Raw genomic sequence first — 22,283 nt, forward strand, 5'->3', positions numbered from 1 at the left:
TGTCCAGAACCACAGTCTGCTCCTTAGGATGAGGATGCCTAATCCCGGAGCTGCATTCCAGGATAAGGTAGTGGGGGGCGGGGTGGGGAGAGACTGCCCCGGGGGAGGGGCAGGAAAGAGGGCTATAAGGACTGCAGCCGTGCGGGGCGGGAACCAACCAGGCCATGGCGGAGGTCCCCGCAGCCCAGCGCCCTGTCCTCGCTGGCGGCCCAGAGCCTCGGGATCCCCTAGATTGCTGGGCCTGTGCAGTGCTGGTAACGGCTCAGAATCTGCTGGTGGCTGTTTTCAATCTCCTCTTGCTGGCACTGGTGCTGGGGACCATCTTGCTACCTGCTGTCACCATGTTAGGCTTCGGCTTTCTCTGCCACTCCCAGGTAAGCATGTGCCCCCAGGGGTATGCGTGAGTGGTTGTGGGCGGGTGGTCTTTGAGCCACAGCTCTTGGGCTGGTTCCTCCTGGGCAGAGTGTGGCCCATCCTGATGTCTCTTATCCGCAGTTTCTGCGCTCTCAGGCCCCCCCTTGCACGGCGCATCTGCGCGATCCCGGCTTCACTGCCCTGCTGGTCACTGGATTCCTATTGCTCGTGCCGCTGCTTGTGCTTGCCCTGGCTACCTACCGCCGCCTCTGCCTGCGCCTCCGCCTGGCCGACTGCCTCGTGCCCTACAGCCGAGCCCTCTACAGGCGCCGGCGCATCCCACAGCCGAAGCAAATCCCAGGCTCACCGGGCTCCCGGGCTGTTCCTACACCGGGAAAGGTCTGGGTCTGAGGTGCTGAGAGTCAAGAATCCTGCCCACTGCCCTCCTGGACTCTCAAGGACTTGAAGCAAGCCCAGGGGGAAACTGCCCACCCCAGCTCCTTACCGCGGCCCGAGTCTCATCCTAGCATCCCTTTGATGGAACAGAACACGGACCCAAAGCTGACGAAAACCCCCACGTCCCAGAAAATTCATTCACATTTGATTCCTGAACGTCTGGGCTGGACCCTGCACATCTTTCCTTCCCTACTGTAAAGAGGAGAGCTGGACCTTGTGCCTTCCTTTGCTGGTGCAGCTCCTCCAGAATTTACGGGACTGAGGGACAGGGCTCGAGAAAAAACCTTCACAAATAAAAAAAATTAAAAAATGAATGCGCTGTGTGAATACAGGGGTGGCGCATATCCAGCCGCCCCTGCCCAGGGCTCAGAAGTAGGAAACAAATCCTCAAGACTACAAATGGGCAAAGCAGAGAGCACCACTCAGCATCCTGCCTCTCCTTATCTCATTTGTCCGTTCTTCCTGGTCAGACCCCAGAGTTCTCTGGCCCTGACCCCAAAGTCACTTTGCCATTAATAGCGCAGAGAGGGCCTTGTTTCGGCGGCCTACCCAGTTCCCCTTGGGGACCCGAGCCCGTTCTCTGACCCCAGCTTAAAGGAACTAAGTGTTGCCAGGCCGGGGTGGGAAACAATGGGTCTTCCGGAGCAGGATGACACCCCTTCCCGCTAGAATCTGAAGCAGGAGCGTGGGAGGGAAGACGGAGGGGCCCACCCTAGGGCATGTTGCCTTAAGCTCATAACTTGAGGGTTTGGTACCCCTGGGCAAGCTGAGGGAGCTGCCGAGCTCAGATGGACCGCTAAGGGTGGGGTGTGCTATCCCTACCCTGACATTGGACCTACACACAGACACGGGCCACTTCGGTCATAGGGTTTAATGGTCTCAAAGAGAAGTGCAATCGTGGTTAGAGATATGGGGCCCCCGACAGACTCTCCCTTTGGACTTCAATAGAAACGATGTGGTGTCCTGGTACCATGGCCAGACCCAGCACACGGGGTTCCCCCGCAGAAAATGAATCTGGAAAAAAAAAAAAAGAGTCAGTATCAGAACAGCAGGCAAACATAGGGCTCGCCCCAGAAAATAAGGGGTGCAGTTAGGCCTGCAAGAGGAAATGCCTTGAGGTAAATTTCCGCCGCATTCCCAAGGAGGTAGGTGTGTATTCCCTGGACACTGACCAGAAGGCTTGAGGAACTCTTGCGCAGAGCCCAGGATGACATTACAGTCGCGATCGGTGCACAGGAAGCAGCCGACTAGTGTCCTTCCATCTGTCATACGAATACGCATGGTCTTGTTGAGCAGTGCCTCCAGTTGCTGCCGTGCACGCGCTGCCGGCGAGTCCTCCTGTTCCCCATCAGAGTCCTGCTAGGGCAGGACAAGCACTCAGACGCCCAGTGTCAGCTGCACGCCCATAGAACCACAATTCCCAGCTGCCCTCGCGGCGCTGCCCGAAGCCCGTGGGCTGCTGGGAAGTGCAGTTCCCTTTTCTATGCTCGCCACCCTCCTTCCCCTACCCGCTCGGTGTCGCTGCCCGACTGCTCCTTCAGAACCCGAGCCCACGCTAACCCCGGCGCTGGAGCTGCTCTGACGCCGACTGCAACAGCCATTCTCCTCTCGTAGTAGCATGGTCGGCCCAGCTCCGGCCATTGGCCCTGGGACCTTCTTTGGGCCTTAAAACTTCCTAGGAGCGTTTTGGGGTCGGCGTGTCAGATCTCGCGAGTGCTCCCAAGCTCTTTCGTGAGATCACAATTCCTCCTCGTCTCTGGTTCCGCCACTGCAGAGATCTCGCGAGATTTTATTTCATGCCAGGTTCCTAGATGCCTACTAGGCCATTAAAGAATATCGCGAGAACTTTACCTGAAATTTCTAAAATAGCTTTTAGAAACGCCTGAAATTTGGTGATTTAAAAACCCTCTATTCTAGTCTCGTCGATATTTTCTGTTACCTTCTATCACATCTAGCCTACACTCCGTTATGAAACGGATTGTCTTCATTTCCTCTTAAGAATGAATTCAACAAAAGTATGCTCGATGCCGGAATCCGGAATGTTTCCGGTGAACACTTGCAGCCCAAGCCACGCCCTTCTTACGTTTATTTAACTCCAGTGGATGGTGGCCGGAAAAGGACAATGGTTTCCATGTCAGCGACAAACGCACTCCTGGTAGTTCTTGGACCTGATAGTTTTAAGATTGCTGAGGAGCGAGAAAGTAGCTGAGGGAGCCTGTGCCTCTCGTAGAACAGGAGCCATGCCGCGCCGGGGCCTAGTGGCAGGGCCAGACTTTGATGATTTTCAGCGTCGGTATTTCACGCCGTCAGAAGTAGCTGCACACAACCAACCCGAGGACCTATGGGTGTCTTACCTGGGATTTGTTTACAATCTAACACCACTTGTACAGGAATTCAAAGGTACGGGACACACACTAGGGAAGGGCTGGAGAGCTGGTTCTGGCACTTGGATGGCCGGCCGTTGACGGCCTCTGCTCCCTTTTAGGGGATCTGCTGTTGAAACCCATCCTGGAGGTTGCAGGCCAGGACATTAGTCACTGGTTTGATCCAGAGACTAAAGACGTAAGTTCCGATGGAGTGTGGGGTTGGTGGAAGCGGCACTGGAGAGCGGAGGAGGGATGGCGGGAAAGAACTCGAACTCGAAGTAGTGATTGCACCTCTCCTTCTCTCCAAACCCTTGCTTTGGAAGATTCGCAAGCATATAGATCCACTGACTGGTTGCGTGAGATACCGCACCCCGCGGGGCCGCTTCGTGCATGTCCCGCCTCCTCTGCCCCGTTCAGACTGGGCCAATGATTTCGGAATACCCTGGTGGAAGGGGGTAAATTACCAGGTGGGGCGACTGTCTGCCCGGACTCGGAACATCCGTATTATTAACACTCTAACAATACAGGAGCACACACTGCAGGTGAGATATGGTGCCTGGGGACATACTAGAGGAACCAGAAATCACTTCTGGGAGCTGCATCTTCTTCCCTTCATATTAATATGACAGAGGAAAGCAGATGATCTTGGTACCCCGAGTTGGAAATTCTAGAAGTATGTTTGTATTACAGCTGCCACAGTCTCCTTCATAGATCTAGGTCAGCATCTTAGTGATGGTGGTCTGTGGAAGGGTTTATATGCTGTTATGGATCCATTGTAAGTGAGAGGCACCGACTTTTACTCTATTGAGTCATTTGTCAGAAGGGACAGGACTGTGGAGTCTTTATGGTACGCTGTAGATTCGACTTCCCTTCTCTGGGACTATGGGATACCCGAAGGTTGCTATCTGCTAACTGAGGTGCTCTGATTCAAGCTCTGGTGTTTCTTGTGACTGATTCTTCCCTTAGAATTACCTTCTGGCCTTTGGGGAGTGTGTGTGTGTGTGTCCCATGCAGCATTCTAGAGGTGAATACTTCTGTGTTCTCTAGGTGGGGGCTCTGGAATCAATGTGGGAAATCCTGCACCGCTATCTCCCCTACAATGCACATGCTGCCAGCTACACATGGAAATACGATGGGAAGAATTTGAACATGGATCAAACTCTGGAAGAAAATGGGATCCGGGATGAAGAAGAAGAGTTTGACTATCTCAATATGGATGGTACAATTCACACACCTGCAATACTGCTCTACTTCAATGATGACCTCACAGAGCTATAGACTCAAGTGCATGTAGACTCAAGATGTTTGAGTTTGCCTCTTTCTATGCCTTGAGGAAAAGAGGTGTGGGTGTGTGGGGCTGGCCTAACCCTCTGTTCCCTGCTGGGAATCAGCCCGTGGTTCTTGTGTATCCCTGGCTCCTTTGCTCATGGGTGATTTGCTCAGAGTGTTAGTGGGGTCCTAGGGAAGAATCCATGAAGAGAGCTAGAGTCTCTCAGGAGTGTGAGGAGGAAGCACGGCTCAGGCAAAACTTTTTAGTAGTAAGAGAAAGACACACGGGGTGAAGGGAGGGAAGAACTTTTTTGGCAAAGGTGAGAATGAGATATTTGTAGGAAGGTAGGATTTACAGGATTTGGAAATTAGCTTTACCAATCATAGGTGGTTGGTAGATTTCCTTTTTAAAGGTGTTTACTAGTTGGTGCCCCAGGAAAAGTGAATGAGGTTAATTTAGAATTGAAATGCTGGAGTTTTACACTGTTCAATACAGCTATCCTATAACATTAACGCTATTTCACAGATAATTCCTTAGGAATTTACCAAGTCGGGCATCTTTCAGTGTAAAGGAACATTCTCAGCAGCCTTGCTTAATGCTAACATTTCTGATGGCTGCTCTCAAACCGTGTATTTGGAATGTGAGTTTGTCCTAGGCTTACTGCATGATGGGGAAATAGAAGCCTATTGTGTACTTAATATTTACTGTGTTTTAGGGGGTTAATTTAGAGAGAACTCAGGATGGAGGCAGGGAAGGCTAAATCTCAGCCAAGCACTGGCTATTGAGGCTACTTCCTTGTTGATATCCTAAGATTTCTGACTGTTTGGGTGCAAGAAGGTAGATATTTACTGACTCTAGGAAGAAGCAGAATGGAGAAAGGGCCTGTAGATAGAGAAATTCTAATGAGGGACCCAAAAGGGTACACCTTCTTTTTCCAGTAGGCCTTGCCACTGACAGACAGCAAGGAAGACAGTTGAATTTGTCAAATGGTGACCCTAAAAGAGGTTTGTTAGGGTCAGAAAGAAGGGGGCTAAGAGAGGCAGACAACTCTCATAGCGACTGGCTGCATCTGGTTCCCTTTATCCCTAACAGAGGAGGGGGATTAAGGCTGACAATGTGCCAGGTGGAGTAGCTTTAATCCCAGCACTGAGGAGGCAGAGACAGCTGGAGCTCATGAGTTCCAGGCTAGCCTGGTCTACAAAACAAGCTCCAGAATAGTCAAAGCTACATAGAGAAAACCTGTCTCAAAACCAAACCAAAACAAAACAACAACATAGTTTGCAGCAGCATCAGGCAAATACAGTCAAGGAGCTTGCGTCTTTCCCTCCATGAGAGAGACACTGGGTGGGACGCACTGTCTTCTGAGAAGGTGACTGTAGAGGCATGAGCCAAGGTGGACTCAAACTCTTGATTTCAGTGATTTTTTAATCTACTGATGCTGACGACTTTCACTTAGTCGTATGCAACCTAAGAGTCCATAAACTGCTTGGATGAATCAGTCAGTCGTGATATTTAGTAAGCTCAGAAATGATCTATGTGTGTTCTTATTTGTTTTTCTGAGTCTTAAACTATCCGAGAGCCAAAGCAGGTCCTCCCCGGCATCCTCAGGGGGTGCTGTGGGCTGGGCTCATCCTGCCAAGCTTGTCTTTTCCAGGACATCCCACTTACAGATTTTTTTCCTGATTTTCCTGGGGCGGGGTGGGGGATGTGTCTCATTATGTAGCCCTGGATGGCCAGGAACTCAGAGATCACTCACCTAGTCCCAGCTTCTTGTTACACACACTCCTGTCCCTAAATGCCCAAGAGCTCATCCGGTCTATCTCTAAGAATCTTTGGAATCTGTTCTTCTGTCTAATATAATAACCACCTTTGTCTCAGATTACTGGGAAACTTCCTGATGTCTGTTTTCTACCTCTGCCTTCACAAACCTAAATATCTTACTTTCTGTCTTAGATCTTCAGTAGGCTTTTCATGCTTTTGAAATAAAGCCCTAGCTGGGCGGAGGTGGCACACACCTGTAATCCCAGCACTTGGGAGGCAGAGGCAGGCAGATTTCTGAGTTCCAGGCCAGCCTGGTCTACAGAGTGAGTTCCAGGACAGCCAGAGCTATACCTGCCTGCTCTGGTCAAGAACCCTGTCTCAAAAAAACCAAATCCCCCAAACAAACAAACAAACAAACAAACAAAAGAAAAAAAAAAAAAGAAAAGAAATAAAGCCCTAAATTCAAGAAGCCTTGCATAAATCGGGCCCTGCCTCGATGCCCGTGGCATCCCCTCACGGTCCTCCTTGTCCTGCAAGCCATGAGGCCTCTTCCTACCTCAGTTCACATGGAAGCTGTTCTCAGTGCACCACACCCTTCTATCCGGCACCTTGATTATCCTAACTATTCGGTTTTCTTCTTTGTCTTTTTTGGCCTCACCTCAGCAGTATGCACTTTTTTTTTTCTGTGTTCTTATTATCACTTCAAAACTACATAGACAGGTAAAAATGGCTGTCTGACTGCTAGATTGTAAGCTCACGAGGGCAGAAACTTCCTTCATTTCTGTATTCTCATTGCTGAACACATAGCTGCTGCTCAATAAATAGACTGAATGAACTCAGGCACCGAGGAAGTCATCTGTCTGCGAGAACTGGTGGGTCCGGTGTGTCTTGAAGGCACAGCGGGACTAAGAGACAGTAGGGTACCTGGCCCTTTCTGTGGTCTCAACCTACAGGTTTTTTTTTTTTTTTCTTTCCCTTCCACAGAGCCAGGACTCAAAATTTCACTGTAATCTCTGGCACCAGAGTGTGGTGGCACTCTGGAATGTGGAGTGTGATTTCCTCTATGGCCACCAGGTGGCTCTCATGACTAAAGAGTCCAGGAGCCTAGGGCCATGCATGAAACCACCATCAAAGAAGTTAGAAGGGGCCACAGAGGGGAGGGGAGGGGGCGGGGGGTGTAATAGGAAGAACTCCTGCATGGACACCGCTCTGTTAGCATGAAGTTTATGCATGTTTTTAATTTTTTCCATAAATACATAAGTACTTTAAGAAGTCACATATGGGGCTAGTGGGATGGCACAGTGGTTAAGAACTGACTGTTCTTCCAGAGGACCATCTGTAACTCTACTTTTAAGGAATCTGACACATGTACACATTTAAAAAAAAAGGAATCTCAAAAAAAATGTCATTTATTGGATGGGGTGAGTGGCAGGCTTGGGGTGTGGTTGTGTGTGCAGCTTGGGATAAAGCTGAATCGAGGGGTGGCTGTGTGGCCTGAGGGGTACGTTAGAAGTGAGAAGAGGGGATCATGTTTTGTTTGGGGATGTGGCTAGATTTAGTCCCCGTGTGCCTTCCCCAGGAGAGAGGGCATCTTCCAAGCTGCAGCCGCAGGCCCCAGTGTGGGTGCAATGGCTGGGCAGGCTGCAGGACGGACGCAGGCAGGTTTTGAGACAGTTACACTATGTAATCAAACTCCCCCACCTCCTGCCTCAGCCGCCAGAGTCCTGGGGCTGCAGGCACACACCAGCACCATGCCCAGTGTCTTACAATCAAAGGCAGCCTGGGGAGGGAAGGGGTTTTAAGCTTCCAGTTGTAGTCCATCCTGAAGGGCAGGCAAGGCAGGGACACAGGCTGGAACTGGAGGCAGAGGCCGCGGAGGGGTGACACCACTCCCGAGGGGGCCGGGGCTTCCGATACCAGTCACTCATTTCAAAATGCCCGCTATGGTACCTTCTCAGCGGACACCCCTCTTCCTAGACAGCTCTAGCTGCGTCAAGATGACAAAAACAACACCCAGGACACCTGACTAGCTGTTTCTAAGGTACTAGAGGTACACTAAAAACCAAAGCTGATGTGTGAATCAGCTCAGTGAGGGGACCTTGGAGGGCAGGAGGGGTAAAGTAGATGAGGAACAAGATGTCCTATTGCTTTATTAATACCCATTGCTTAGTGCATTAGCAGGCCTTCCGATAGGTGCTGTCTTGTTCTAAAACTGGATATTTGACATGAGGAATATATGACTCATGTTTCAAGCTGAGATCTGAAAAGCCAAGAACTTGGGTATAGGGATGAGTCTTGGGGTAGCTGTCTCGTGTGTACTGGAAGGAGATGGGGAAAGAACGAAATGGCTTGGTTTGGTTTAATTTTTTTTTTTCCGAGACAGGGTTTCTCTGTGTAGCCCTGGCTGTCCTGCAACTCACTCTGTAGACCAGGCTGGCCTTGAACTCAGAAATCCACCTGTCTCTGCTTCCCGAGTGCTGGGATTACAGGCGTGCACCACCACCGCCAGGCAAGAACTGAATGTTAAGAGCAGTTGTCCTCAGCAAATCCTAGCAGCTTCAAAATACCCAATTGGCAGTTTTCTACACACTGGTGGTGACACACTTCTCTGTGCATAATAAGCATATATTCCTTGCAGGTAAAATAACGATTAGAAAAGGGCTCTACCTCATAGCAAGTAATATGGACATCTTGAAACTTTCTAAATATATATGTCTCTGTGTGTGCGTGCGCAGATCGCGCATGCATGTGCACTATTTTGGAAAAAAAAAAGATAATTTTCATCAGATTCTCCAAAGAGCCCAAACCTCTGCCTACAGTAGCAGTTCCACTCATACAAAATTAACAAGAAGCCTGAGAAGTCACAAACAGGGTGCACCATCTTGATCAGTGTCAACCCATGTCACATTGTTGTGATCCCACAACAGGGATTCCTAATGTTTCAATCTTTGGAGTTAACGACTGGTCTGGAGTATTTTACAGCTATCCTAAATTTTTTTTGATCTGATTGTGCCTTATCACTGAGGCTCAAATGTTTCCAGCTCATTTAGGTTAACCCCCATCATGACATCAGGATAAGGCTGTGACATCCTGATGTCAGGTGAATTCGTGGCAAGCACACAGTTGTGCTGTTACTACAGTTTGTGTTAGCTCAGCGAGAGGTCTTACTCAGTGCACAGGAGTAAGAAAGCAGAGTCTGAACCTAAGGGACCCTAAGGGTCAGATCTCATCTCAGAGATCAGGCAGATATGCAAAATACTGGACATGGATCCTTTAGGCACATAGGGACGCTATAAAACAAAGCTCCTGTGTGAATGAATGAGGGGCCCTGTTAAACTGGGGTTCAGGGAAAAGACTGGCGAGGGACTGCTCCAACCTGGGTCCTCCTGGCCCATCCAGTGCCCTCAGAGAACTACTGCTCAGTGAGAGCTCAGCTGCCCCCCTAAATCATCCTGTGTCCCCAGTGGTCGTACAGTGCCCGACCCAGGACTCTTAACAAGTAAATGCTTATTTCAGGAATGAGCATTGCTAGAATGAAGAGATGGCTCTGCAGTTCCAGAGCACTTGTTGCTTTTGCAAAAGACCAGAGTTCAATTCCCAGGACCCGCAAGGTAGGCCACAAGCATCCATGACTCCAGGTCCAGGGGGGCTGGATGCTGCCTTCTGAGCTTTGAGGGCACTAGGCACACAGTGGTGCACATACATGCCTGCAGGCAAAGAATTCACACATAGAAAATAAGTCAGAAACAATTTAAAGCATGAAGTTACCACACAGCTCTGGCTTTTAAGTCCATGTGAACCCAAGAGCAAAGCATCCCTTCCTAACCAATCTCTATCCCCGATTGACGACCTGGACAGGAAGTGAGAGGTGCACTGATGAACTGTCTGTCTTAGTTAGGGTTTGACCAAGGCAAGTCTTTTTTTTTTTTTTTTTTTTTTTTTTTTTTTTTTTTTTTGAGACAGGGTTTCTCTGTGTAGTCCTGGCTGTCCTGGAACTCACTCTGTAGACCAGGCTGGCCTCAAACTCAGAAATCCGCCTGCCTCTGCCTCCCAAGTACTGGGATTAAAGGCATGCGCCACCACCACCTGGCTGACCAAGGCAAGTCTTAAAAAGGACAACATTTAATTGGGGCTGGCTTATAGGTTCAGAGCTTCAGTCCGTTATCATCAAGGTGGGAACATGGCAGCATCCAGGCAGGTGTGGTACAGGGCTGCTGAGAGTTCTACATCCTCATCTGAAGACTGCTATCAGAATACTGACTTCCAGGTAGCCAGGATGAGGGTCTTTAAACCCATGCCCACAGTGACACATCCACTCCAACAGGACACACCTCCAAACAGTGCCACTCCCTGACCCAAGCATATACAAACAACCATCATACTGTCCTAACTGTTAACAGTAGGGGAGATGACAGGTTTAGACTTGTCACCCTAAAGGGGTAAATATTAATCCCTAATACACCACAGCATTTGGCTGCATGTGACAAAGCTGGCTACTGGAGTTAAAGATTTCAATCTATCCATATAACCAGAGGTCTGCAGTTAGTGAAACAGTGATTCTAATAGATCATCAGAGCCACAAGAATGTCCTCTTTCCCTTGTTAATAATACTCACAGTCATCAACATTTTGGCTGCTCTGTTCCTAGCCTGGATTTCAGGCAAAAGGGGGCAGAGAGGGCAGTGCCTACATCACGAAGGCAAAAATGGCCAGGTGGTGGTGGTGCACACCTTTAATCCCAGCACTTGGGAGGCAGAGGCAAGCAGATTTCTGAGTTTCAGGCCAGTCTGGTCCACAGAGTGAGTTCCAGGATAGCCAGGGCTTTACAGAGAAACCCTGTCTCAAAAAGCAAACAAAAACAAAAGGCAAAAATGTTTCAACCTTTTTAGCAGACCTTTAGTTTGAGTTTTTGTTGTTGCCATTGGTTTGTTTGTTTTTTTTTTTTGTTATTTGAGACGGGTTCACTACGTGGCTCTGGTTGCCTAAACTCTGATGTAGACTAGGGTGGCCTTGGTCTACCTGCTCTCAACTGTGCTTCCTGGATGTTGGAATTAAAGTCAGGAGTCACCCAGCCCAGCCCAGCCATCGACAGTTTGATAGGGAATGACTTACATTATGGCACATAGGCTCAAAGGAATCTGGGACCCCAAACAAAACAGACACTGGACAGGAACCAGTGAAGCCTTCCCTTTACCAGCAGTGTGAATGTACTACACATTCATTTATTAACAAACAGTTAATTTGCACTCTGCCTGGTTCCAGGCATTCAGGTCCTAACAACGAACGGGAGGCAGGCCTGCTTTATGGGGTTCATACTCTTGTGGGCAAATAAGTAGAAGAGTTCACTGGTCTTTTTAAAAATTATATTGCACTTGTATGTGTATAGTGTCTAGGTACAGGTATGGGTTTGCACAAGTAACGGCACACGTGTAGGATGGAAGAGAACCTGCGGGGGGGGGGGGGGGGGAGGAGTTCTCTTGTCCTGGGGTTACCACAGGTTCCCAGGCTTGGCAGCATATGTCTTTACCTGAAAAGCCACCACACCTGAAAAAGATCACTGGATAGTTCTGGTTTTGTTTGTTTGTTTGTTTGTTTGTTTGTTTTTTGAGACAGTCTGGCCCTGAACTTACTGTGTAACTAAGGCAGGCTTGAACCCCTTCACCATCCCTCCAAAGGGTCCAGAATTGTAGGTGTGAGCCACTATACCCAGACAGAACTAAAGTTATACTATATATACATACATGAGAACAAATTTACTTATGCAGTTCTCTGTAATTAATCACATTGTGCTCCCAGTAGACTTCAGAGGTAAGTACAACTATTGTGCATGTTTTTTGAGAAAGAATATCTCTGTATAACCCTGGCTGGCCTGGAATTCTCTGTGAAGGTCAGGCTGGCCTCAAACAGAGATCCTCCTGCCTCTGCCTCTCATGGGCTAGGATTAGAGGTGTGCGCCATTACACCTGTTCAAGTTTTTCATTTAAACTGATGAAAGGACATCGATGCACTAATGTTAAGTACCTTGTCAAAGGCCATACAACTGACCATCTGGCAGAGCTAGGCCTTGAAGCAAGACAGAAACAGTCCACCTACTAACGCTGGCATCGTGCTCCCAACCCCACGCTGCACAGTTGACACGAGATGCCATTCCACTCTCTTGTTGCTGTCAGCAAACACCCTTAGACCGAGACCTTAACAACCAGCACCATTACTGTGTGAATGTCTGCGGTTCAGGCTGAGCTAGGTGCTGTAGCCCATTTCTATATCCAAATGCATGAACTGGGGTACATTTCTGGAAGTTGGAGGGTCCATTTTCTTAACTTTTTATTCAATGCTGTGGGATCAAATCCAGGACCTCCAACATTGTAGACAATTCTCTTCCACTGAGCTACCCCCCTCCACCTCTTTCTTCTTCTATGAGCCTCCACACCCGTGAGCTTGGACTTCCTCACTGTCTGGGAGCTGGGTTCTGAGAGTGAATGGGCCTCCAAAGAACCAGGGTAAGGATGGATCACGTCTTCATATTCGAGGGGAACAGACAAACATGGAAGATATGAGATAGTACTGTCTTACTTAGGGTTTCTATTGGTGTGAACAGACACCATGACCACAGCAACATTTTTATTTAAGATTTTACATATGTGAGTACACACCATAAGAGGGCTTCAGATTCCATTACAGATATTTGTGAGCCACTATGTGGTTGCTGGGAATTAAATCTTGTCCTCTGAAAGAGCAGCCAGTGCTCTTAACCACTGAGCCATCTCTCCAGCCCCCACAGCATCTTTTATAAAGGACAACATTTAATTGGTGTTGGTGTACAGTTCAGAGGTTCAGTCCATTGTTGTCAGGGTAGGAGCATGGCAGCACACAGGCAGCGTGGTCTGGAGAAGGAGCTGGTAGTGCCACATCTGGATCTGAGGGCAGCAGGGGGAGAGCTGCTGGTCCTGGTCTGACTTGTGAAACCCCAAGCCCACTCTTCAGTGACACACTTCTTCAAATAAGGCCACGCCTCCTAATGGTGCCACTACATATTTACATTCAAACTACCACAGTTCCCGTGGGTATTTTTGGGAAATACATAACAGCTTGTACAGTGGTAGCAGAAAGCTTTTAATCCCACCACTGAGGAGGCAGAGGCAGGCTGGCCTCTTAAGTTCTAGGGCAGCCAGGGCTACACAGAGAAACCCTGTCTTGAAAAAAATAAACCAAAGCAATGTTTGGTTTCAGACCCCAGGACAAGGGACAGAGGTGCATATCTTACATACCCCAGCATCCCTCAGTTCCTACCTGGCATATCGTGCCCCAGCCGTGAACTTGCCAGCCCAGGGGCCGGGCCCTTCCCACACAGGCTCTTCCTTATATAATCCAGGATTTTGGTCTCCCTGCTCCTCCTTCTGCTTCTCTTCTCCCTTCCACGGCAACTTCCCTGGCCTCAGCCCTTGGGGCCAGTGAACTCGCCTGAGAGCAGCTTCCCAATAAACCTGCCTTTAATATAAACTAATTTGGCTTAAATTGGCTCATTTCTCTGGCGGAAATATAACTTATAAAGCAAGCAAGCAAACAAACAAGCAAACAAAAGTTTATTAGGAGATTCGGTGAAGTTTGGTACCTGTTAAACTTGCCATCCTCACTGGGCGGTGGTGGCGCACGCCTGTGATCCCAGTACTCTAGGAGGCAGAGGCAGGTAGATTTGAGTTCAAGACCAGCCTGGTCTACAGAGTGAGCTCCAGTACAGCCAGGGCTATACAGAGAAACCCTGTCTTGAAAAAAACCAAATCCAAAAAACAAAAACAAAAACAAAAAAAGTTTCCAAAAGCTTCCTTAGAGTTAAGGAGTAAACTCTTACCATGAGGCAGAGAGATGGCTCAGCAGTTAACAAGCACTGGCTGCTCTTACAGAGGGCAAGGTTCAATTCCCAGCACCCACATGGTGGCTCACAGCCACATGTGTTCAGTGCCCTCAGAGGTCAGAAGAAGCTGTCCAGGTGTCAGATTCCCTGTAACTGGAGCTACCAGTGGCTCTCTGGGCATTTAAGGATTCCAATTCAGGTCTGCATACCTGTGGAGCAATCACCTCACCAGTGAAGCCATTCCTAAGCCTCCATTGCTTTGTTGTTTAGATAAGGTCTCTATAGCCCAGTTTGGTCTCAGACTTGCCTGTAACAGAATGATCTTTAAAGTTTAATTTTAGTTTTGCTTTTTAGGGACAGACTTTCTCTATGTAGCCCTGACTGTGCTGGAGCTCACTCTGTAGACCAGGCTAGGCTCAAACTCAGGGATCTGTCTGCCTCTGCTTCCTGAGTGCTGGGATTAAGTAAGCGCCACCATGCCTGGCACAAATGTATATTTGTAAAAAGCTTTGTAATACTGCTATTATTAGAGTGTATGAGGGTCTATGGGTTACAGCATGCCTGAGCTAGCTCAGCAAACACTTCTACCTGCCGAGTCCTCACCACAGAGACCCTGATCTTGAACTGCTGCTCCTGTTTCTACCTCCCCAATGCTGGATACATGAGTGCACCACAATACCAGGTTTTTAATGCAGTGCTTGGGATTTGAACTCAGGGCTTTGCCAATGCCAGGTTGACACTTTACCTACCCAACTACATCACTAGCCCCTGTCGTGTAGGTTCCTGCCCGCCTTTCCCCCTTCTTAGAGCCTAAGAGATAGAGACCATATCTCTCACTGAACACTCAGCACTTACCGCCCCCCCACCCCAGCCCAGAGAAGCTATTCCCCAAATATCCCCAACAACCAACAAACATGTGATCAACAATGCTACCCAGGGGGGAGGTGAGACATGCAACCCTGTGGCCCTGGCTATGCTCAGGAACAACAACAATCCCCAGCCCCTTCTGTGGGAACCAGGGAAGGGGTCTAGGGATGGCATTGCAGGGAAGCAATGCTGCCTCAAGCTGAGACCTGAAGGGCAGGGAGGCTCTGCCTCAGTGTCAGGCTAGGGAGAGAGCAGGGACAGGCAGAGGAGAGCGCGAACTTTAGAGGGGGGAAGTGAAGTGTGAGGAGGGCCGAGGAGAAGGCAGGTCAGGCCTGGGAGCTTCGCCAACCAGGCTAGGGCTCTTGTAAAGACCCGATATAACAGTCACCCCTTTACAGTGTAGAATTCAGAGTTAAGAACTTTCTAAGGGGAAGGACATTTTCAGATTTGCATTAAAATTATTATTTTGTATGACTTTTTTTTTCCTGCCCGAGACACGGTTTCTCTGTGTAACCCTGGCTGTCCTGAAACTTTCTCTGTAGACCAGGCTGGCCTCAAACTCAAGAGATCTGCCTACTTCTGCCTCCCCGGTGCTGGGTTTAAAGCTGTGTGTCACCACAACCACCTAAAATTAATTTTTACTTTTAAATTTTTTATATTTGTGCATGCATGTGCGTGCGTGTGTACAGATCATAAGACAACACAAGTCTGTCCTTTCCTTCCGCTGTGGGTTTTCTCCTTTACCTTGTGAGTCCCAGGGATCAAACGCAGATGCCCAGCTGATGTGGCATGTATCACCTGCTAAGTCATTTTGAGAGGGAGGTTTTTGTTTGTTTACTTTGGGAGACTCTCACTATGTAGCCCTGGAACTCTGCATGGAGACCAGGCTGGCCTGGAATTCTATATCTAAACTAGTGTGTCCTCAAACTCAGAGACTGGACTGATTGCCTCCCCAATACTGGGATTAAAGGTGTGCACCACCTTACATGGGCAGACAAGCATTACAGTGTCCAAGAGAGACTAGAATAGAATGGGGGAGGTGGGGACGACAATGAGACAGAGGCAACAGCAGCCCTCGGAGAGACCAGAAGGCAGCTAGGCTGGAACAGTGGAGGACTGAGGAGGAAAGGTGGAGTAATTCCCCTGGCAGATGTTAGAGGCGCAGGGAGGAGCCAAGAATGACACCCAAGGGTCTGCCTGGCCTGAGCAACTGGATGGATAGACAATGGATAGACGGGTAGAAGGCAGGGGGTGAAAGAGGAGGTTAGCTGTTTGTGGTAACTTTGTGACATGAAAATATTTGGGACTGGTGTTCTGGGTCCCTTCAGCCAGGAAGTCCCAGGCAGCAGGAACTGTGGCCAAAGCTAAAGATGAGGTCACCTGGTGAGTAGTGAGATCTGAGCAGGCCTGGCAGGGGAGGAAGGAAGGAGCCAGCCACACAGAGAGGGGAGGAGGAGGCTGGGAGCACGGATGCCAGAGCCCAGGAGGCAGGTGGGGAGGACTGTGGGAAATGGTGCGTGGGGTCTAGCTTAAGAGGATGGCTTAAGTGTCTGTGGATCTTGGAAACAGCACCTGGGCAGTGTCTGCTACAGGAGACAGGCTTCGACTGCACAGGGAGAGCATGGGACGCCAGAAAACGTCCAGCTACTTCTTAGAGGGGAACAGTATTCTTGATTAGTAACTTCCTACAGACTCCTCTCTTTAGATGCCATTTCTTCAACCACAGACAGTGACAGCAAGGACGACAAACAGCCCCTGCACGGCCTGGGACAGAGGCTCCTGATGTGTCCTGAGATTGGGCAATATGTAGCATCCAGGAATATCCTTCGTGATGAGAAAGTTAGTGGATCACAGCTGGAACTAACTTTCTGTTTTCAACCAAATAGTTTCGCGTCTCTCTGAGAACTACGAAGTGCAGTTAAAAGCGCTTGTCTCACATCCTGTCAGAGTTGAGCTTTTTTATGCAAATGAAGCAAAGCTAGGGAAGGTAGCAGCTTCCAGGAAGAGAGTCACTGAAGGCCATCTCTTGCACTTTAAGTTTAGGATTTCTATATGTAACCAAGGACACAAATCCTTTCACCTTGGAATCACCTAAAAGGAATCTCTCCAAAGACAAACAGCCTAATAGTAAATTTGATTATCAGAACAACTATCAATTATTGAGGGCGCTCTCCTCCCGGCAGTGCCTAATCTAAGTCAGTTCCTTTCTCCTCACTACTGACTTCACACAGAAGGCTGACACTGGAGGAACAAGGAGCTTGCCTGGCAGGAGGGTGAGGGCAAAGTTGGTAAGAGGCAGGGTTTGCTGCCTTTCTGACTCTTGACATGCCTCTCCTTAAAGATACTAGGTACCTTCATTATTGGCTCTAGGGTGGACTTTGGAGGTTATACAGTTTTTCAATATGGAATCTTAAAAACTAGTTGTGACATTAACTTGCTTCCTGTATAGTGTGAGCTAAATAGTAAAGAAGGTTAAGAGCAAATGCAGAGCCAGGAGGGGGCTGGGGCATCAACAAGGGTCCGGCGGAGCTACAGCCTACAGTGCAAGAGAGCTGACCAGCCGGGAAAGTGGCAGGTAACTAACTCTGCTGGGACTGCTGGGCTCGACAGCAGAAGCTGGGCATTTCTAGATGGCCAGGCAACAGGAAACTTCGAGTATCCATTTTCCTAAATGCATGGAACAAGATTAGTGATGTTTTGGACTGTGGAATATCTATATATACTTTACGACGAAAGATCTTGGATATGGGATCATCTAAACCCAAAAGACACTGTGTTTCATAAATTTTACATACATAGCCCGAAAGTAACTTAATTCAACATTCATAGTGTGCCTAAATTTTTGCTGTGACCCCAACACAAGGGAATCATGTTGCTATTTAAGTCTTGGACTTTGAAACATTTAGAGCAGGGCAGTGATGGCGCATGCCTTTAATCCCAGCACTTGGGAGGCAGAAGCAGACGGATTTCTGAATTCTAGGCCAGCCTGGTCTACAGAGTTCCAGGACAGCCAGAGCTACACAGAGAAAGCCTATCTCAAAAAAAAAAAAACAAAAAACAAAAAACAAAAAAAAAAAACCCAAAAAAACCCCCAAAAAAATAAAAAATAAAATATATTAGAGATGCTTAATCTGTATAATATTTTTATTAATGAAGTATTTGTACATAAAGTATAACTCAATTTTGTATATGGCTATTCAGTTCTATTCCAATAGTCAGGCAATGCAGGTCTTAAGGAGGAGGAAGGAGAGGGGGAGGAGAAAGAGGAGGCAGCAATTTTGCGCGTCTATCTTCTTAATCTCATAGCTCCTTAGAAAGCAAAGAGAGAAGTTTGTCAGCAAGAAAGCCCAGAGAAAGGACTGGAAGACTGACTACACCTTCACTAGAAATGACACCATTGTGTTTACAGCAGTAACAGGTCCCTCGGATTACAGCACAGTTTTCACAGCTCACAGCAAGGGGAGGGCAGGTGAAAGATGTCTGTCTCGTCCTGCTAGCTTCATCCCCTCTGAAAGTCATCTCCTTTTCCAGATAATTCCTAGGATTCTAATAATGGTATTTCAGACCTAGAGTCTGCATATCACTCAACTTCCTCTTGTATCTTGTAGATTTCTTTTTTTTTTTTTTAAGATTTATTTATTATATGTATGTACACTGTAGCTGTCTTCAGACACTCCAGAAGAGGGCATCAGATCTTGTTACAGATGGTTGTGAGCCACCATGTGGTTGCTGGGATTTGAACTCAGGACCTTCAGAAGAGCAGTCAGTGCTCTTAACCGCTGAGCCATCTCCCCAGCCCCATGAATTTGGTATCTAAATGCCTACTTTACCTCTAAATACCTCTGACCTCGGAGAAGCTATTTAACCTCCCTTCACCTCAGTTTCCTTATCTGTAAATTGGAGATTGTGAAGGTCACTGCTGTTGAAGGTTATTGGAAGGAGTGAAGCACTTCCTGAGTGCTTGCCCGGGGATGCTCCTGGACAGAACGCACAACTCTGTAAGGACCAGCAATCAGCCTCTCACGCCACCTACATAGCTTGTTATATTCTTCTAGTGATTTTGTTGTTGTTGTGGCTTTCTCTAAGGTCCTTATTCAGTACTTAAAATTATATTTCTGTGTGTGTGGAGGGGTTTGCCAGCACATGGGTCACAAAGACTGGCAGCAGTGTTTCTACCTTTGCGCCATCCCAATGAGCCCGAGGGCTTTACTTAACTGCTGGGTATGCCGTGCTACACCTTTAGTGCTAACTCTAGGAGGTGGAGACCGATGGTCTCTGGAGGTCAAGGCCAGCCGGTCAAGGTTTACAGAATCAGACTCTATCTCAAAGAAGGAAGGCAGGCAAGGAAGGAAAAAAAAAAGAAAAGAAACATTATGGCCAGGTACAACACTGTACACCTACAGTACCTAGCTACTTAGGAAGCTGAGGCAGGGGGCTTACCTGAATGCTCAGGTTTGGAATGCCCCAGGCAGCACAGTGAGACCTCATTTCTAAGCTAGCAGGGAACTTTAGCTGACTCTTCCCCTTGTAACTGTGCTTTCTACTTATTGAGTCCTGTCACTTGACACTGTTGGAGGGACTGTGGAACCAGCTGTTGACCAACAGCTTCCTGGCCACAGGAGAGACAGGAAGAGCTCTGCTGGGCCAGCTTTGCAATGTGGCCTATCCTAGAACCTCTGCTATGCTGCTTTTCTGGCCCTTTCAGCAAGTTTTGTAATTTCATCATTTCCGGCTCCCTCTCTTCCCATCCCCCACCTCTCTCTGAGACAGGGTTTCTCTGTGTAGCCCTGGAAATTCACAAATTCACTCTGTGAAACAGGCTGGCCTCAAACTCAAGAGTTCTGCCTGCCTCTTTCTGTCTCCTCTCTCTCTCCCTCTTTTTCCTCCCTCTCTCTCTCTCTCCCTCTCCCTCTGTCTCTATCTCTCTCCCACAGGTCCTCTCTGTGCAGCTCTGGCTGACTCCGGGAACGTGCTGTGTGGACCCGGCTGGCCTTGAACTCACAGAGATCTGCTTATCTCAACTTCTCAAGTGATAAAATATAAAATCTCTTTCTACTTAAAAGAACTAGTTTCTGTTATCTCTAAGCATTATTAAAGGATATAATGCTTGGGTCTAGTGAGATAGCTCCGCAGTTGAGAGCATTTATTGTCTTTTTAGAGTACTTGGGTTCAGTTCCCAGCACCCACATTACAGCTTACAACTGTCTGTAACTCAGTTCCAGGGCTCCAGTACCCTCTTCTGGCTTCTGTGGTCACTAGACATGGAGTGCACTTTACATACATGCAAGGGTACATGCAAGGAAATTGCTCTGCACATGAAATGAAAATAAATCTTAAAAAAGACTGAATGGTCTGTCAGGTATGTATGTCAAATAGTTTTCTGTTTGTCTTTAAATCATTTAAATCTTTTTTTATTGTTTATGCGTCTATTGTGTGAAAGCATACATATGTGCACATGGCTACCCATGGAAGACAGAAGAGAGTGCCCCGATAGAGCTGGAGTCACAGGCAGCTGTGGACAGCTGAGGACCAAGCTCTGGTCCTCTGAAAGAGCAAGTGCTTGCATTTATTTATTTATTTAATTTAATTTAATTTAATTTAATTTAATTTAATTTATGAGACAGGGCCCCTCTGGCTGTCTCAGAGCTTACTATGTAGACCAGGATTGTCTTGAATTCACAGGGATCCTACTACCTCTGCCTCTACCTACTACCTGAGTGCCGGGCCCAAAGGTGTGCGCCGCGGTTATCCCAAAGCAAGTCATCCTAACCATGAGTCCATCGCTTCAGTCCTTTTACATTTTTAATCTCTTCCTTCCTTCCTTCTTTCCTTCCTTGTGTATATGTGCATGTGTGCGTGTGCATGTGTGTATGTGCATGTGTGCATGTGCATGTGTGTATGTGCATGTGTGTGTGCATATATGTGTGCGTGCGCATGTGTGTAAGTGCATGTGTGTGTGCACATATGTGTGTGCGTGTGTGCGTGTGTGCGTGCGTGCATGTGCATGTGTGTATGTGCATGTGTGTATGTGAACAGGCATGTGCCACAGCATACCGAGGAAGGATCAGAGGACAATTTTTGGGAATCATTTCTCTCCCTGGTTGTCTTTTAATGTTATGATATTCTACATAGTAAATTTTAGTTTTGTTAAATATATAAGAAATTTCCTTTATGGCTTTTCTCATTGTAGTTTAAAACTTTCTCATACAGAAGAAGATCAGGAAAAGCTGGGTAGTGGTGGCACACGCCTGTAATCCCAGCACTTGGGAGGCAGAAGCAGGTGGATTTCTGAGTTCGAGGCCAGCTTGGTCTACAGAGTGAGTTCCAGGACAGCCAGGGCTACACAGAAAAACCCTGTCTTGAAAAAAACCAAAAAAAAAAAAAACCCAAAAAAAAACAACAACAAAAAAAATTCAGGAAAGTATTTGCTGCACCTCATACTTGTTCATTTAAAACTATTTCTCAGGTTGCTGTCAACTACTGGGCTACCTCTCCAACCCCAAAGCCTTTTTTATTTTTAAAGATGTAATTTCACTATGTAGCTCTGGCTGGTCTGCAAGTGGTCATGTAGACTTGGTTGTCCTAAAACTCTGAAAAATGTCTATCTTTGCATCCTGAGTGGTATGATTAAAGATGTGTACCACTCTACCTGGCTTTTTGTTGTATTATTTTATTAATATTTATATCAAAATATATTTACTATTAGCATACTAATACAGTATTAGTTTTATTTTATTAATATTTAAATTAAAAGTGTACATATTTTAAATGTATTAATAATAGTAGTTTAATCAGAGCACTCCTTTGAAATACTGGTCCCAAACCATTTTTTTTTTTTTTTTTTTTTTTTTTTTTTTTTTTTTTGGTTTTCTCGAGACAGGGTTTCTCTGTGTAGCCCTGGCTGTCCTGGAATTCACTCTGTAGACCAGGTTGGCCTTGAACTCAGAAATCCACCTGCCTCTGCCTCCCAAGTGCTGGGATTAAAGGCGTGTGCCACCACTGCCTGACTTGCTTTATTCTTAAGATGACAAAAAACTTTCAAGTTTATTTCCTTTTTTTGTTTGCTATTTAACTACAAAGCTAAGCCACAAACAGGTACAACCAAGACATTTTTTATCTCACAGTTCCACCCTCCTGTCCGATCCTCCTCCAAGTCTGATCACTGACTGGGCTAGCAAAGGGTGCGGGGGAAGACTTTCTTAGGTAGCACCATCATGAGGCTGGGAGATGGGGGTGCTGAGGATAAGTTCTTAGACCTGCCTCCTGAACCCAGCCCTCTTAGACCAGACTTCTTAAGGAGTGGATTTGAGGATGGTTTTAAAAAGACATCGTGGCCGAGTGATTAATATCACACACTG

At 47.5% G+C, this 22,283-nt stretch overlaps 3 protein-coding genes across 5 annotated transcripts; 2 read left to right on the forward strand and 1 right to left on the reverse strand.

The window, feature by feature from the left end:
- Positions 1-102: 102 nt before the first annotated feature.
- Tmem88 (transmembrane protein 88) lies at positions 103-1,128 on the forward strand. Of its 2 annotated transcripts, none has more exons than XM_052194121.1 (2): positions 103-374; positions 511-1,128. In XM_052194121.1, the coding sequence occupies exons 1-2, from the start codon at positions 165-167 to the stop codon at positions 763-765; spliced, it is 465 nt and encodes a 154-aa protein (XP_052050081.1). In that variant the 5' UTR covers positions 103-164; the 3' UTR covers positions 766-1,128. The 2 variants fall into 2 exon arrangements, with proteins under 2 accessions (XP_052050081.1, XP_052050080.1); XM_052194120.1 differs by having other exon boundaries at positions 108-374; positions 496-1,127.
- Positions 1,129-1,666: 538 nt separating this feature from the next.
- Naa38 (N-alpha-acetyltransferase 38, NatC auxiliary subunit) lies at positions 1,667-2,543 on the reverse strand. Of its 2 annotated transcripts, none has more exons than XM_052196199.1 (3): positions 2,371-2,543; positions 1,983-2,166; positions 1,667-1,824 (listed from the first exon to the last, which is right to left on the reverse strand). In XM_052196199.1, exons 1-3 carry the CDS (start codon positions 2,449-2,451, stop codon positions 1,712-1,714), a joined length of 378 nt encoding a protein of 125 aa, XP_052052159.1. In that variant the 5' UTR covers positions 2,452-2,543; the 3' UTR covers positions 1,667-1,711. The 2 variants fall into 2 exon arrangements, with proteins under 2 accessions (XP_052052159.1, XP_052052158.1); XM_052196198.1 differs by having other exon boundaries at positions 2,319-2,503.
- Positions 2,544-2,859: 316 nt separating this feature from the next.
- LOC127694646 (cytochrome b5 domain-containing protein 1) lies at positions 2,860-7,042 on the forward strand. Its single transcript, XM_052196197.1, has 4 exons — positions 2,860-3,210; positions 3,296-3,372; positions 3,500-3,718; positions 4,224-7,042. The coding sequence occupies exons 1-4, from the start codon at positions 3,051-3,053 to the stop codon at positions 4,452-4,454; spliced, it is 687 nt and encodes a 228-aa protein (XP_052052157.1). The 5' UTR covers positions 2,860-3,050; the 3' UTR covers positions 4,455-7,042.
- Positions 7,043-22,283: the final 15,241 nt, after the last annotated feature.

The sequence above is a fragment of the Apodemus sylvaticus genome, chromosome 10 (genome assembly GCF_947179515.1).
Source record: "Apodemus sylvaticus chromosome 10, mApoSyl1.1, whole genome shotgun sequence".
Taxonomy (NCBI): Eukaryota; Metazoa; Chordata; class Mammalia; order Rodentia; family Muridae; genus Apodemus; species Apodemus sylvaticus.

Bases quoted from the DNA above. Each gene is read 5' to 3' on its own strand.
- LOC127694646 (XM_052196197.1), top strand. From the start codon at position 3,051: ATGCCGCGCCGGGGCCTAGTGGCAGGGCCAGACTTTGATGATTTTCAG. The intron at 3,211-3,295 runs GTACGGGACACA...GCTCCCTTTTAG, and splicing joins ACTTGTACAGGAATTCAAAG to GGGATCTGCTGTTGAAACCC. The intron at 3,719-4,223 runs GTGAGATATGGT...TGTGTTCTCTAG, and splicing joins TACAGGAGCACACACTGCAG to GTGGGGGCTCTGGAATCAAT.
- Tmem88 (XM_052194120.1), top strand. From the start codon at position 165: ATGGCGGAGGTCCCCGCAGCCCAGCGCCCTGTCCTCGCTGGCGGCCCA. The intron at 375-495 runs GTAAGCATGTGC...TCTTATCCGCAG, and splicing joins GCTTTCTCTGCCACTCCCAG to TTTCTGCGCTCTCAGGCCCC.
- Naa38 (XM_052196198.1), bottom strand. From the start codon at position 2,411: ATGGCTGTTGCAGTCGGCGTCAGAGCAGCTCCAGCGCCGGGGTTAGCG. The intron at 2,167-2,318 runs GTAGGGGAAGGA...CTGCCCTAGCAG, and splicing joins CGGGCAGCGACACCGAGCGG to GACTCTGATGGGGAACAGGA. The intron at 1,825-1,982 runs GTCAGTGTCCAG...TTTTTTTTCCAG, and splicing joins AGAGTTCCTCAAGCCTTCTG to ATTCATTTTCTGCGGGGGAA.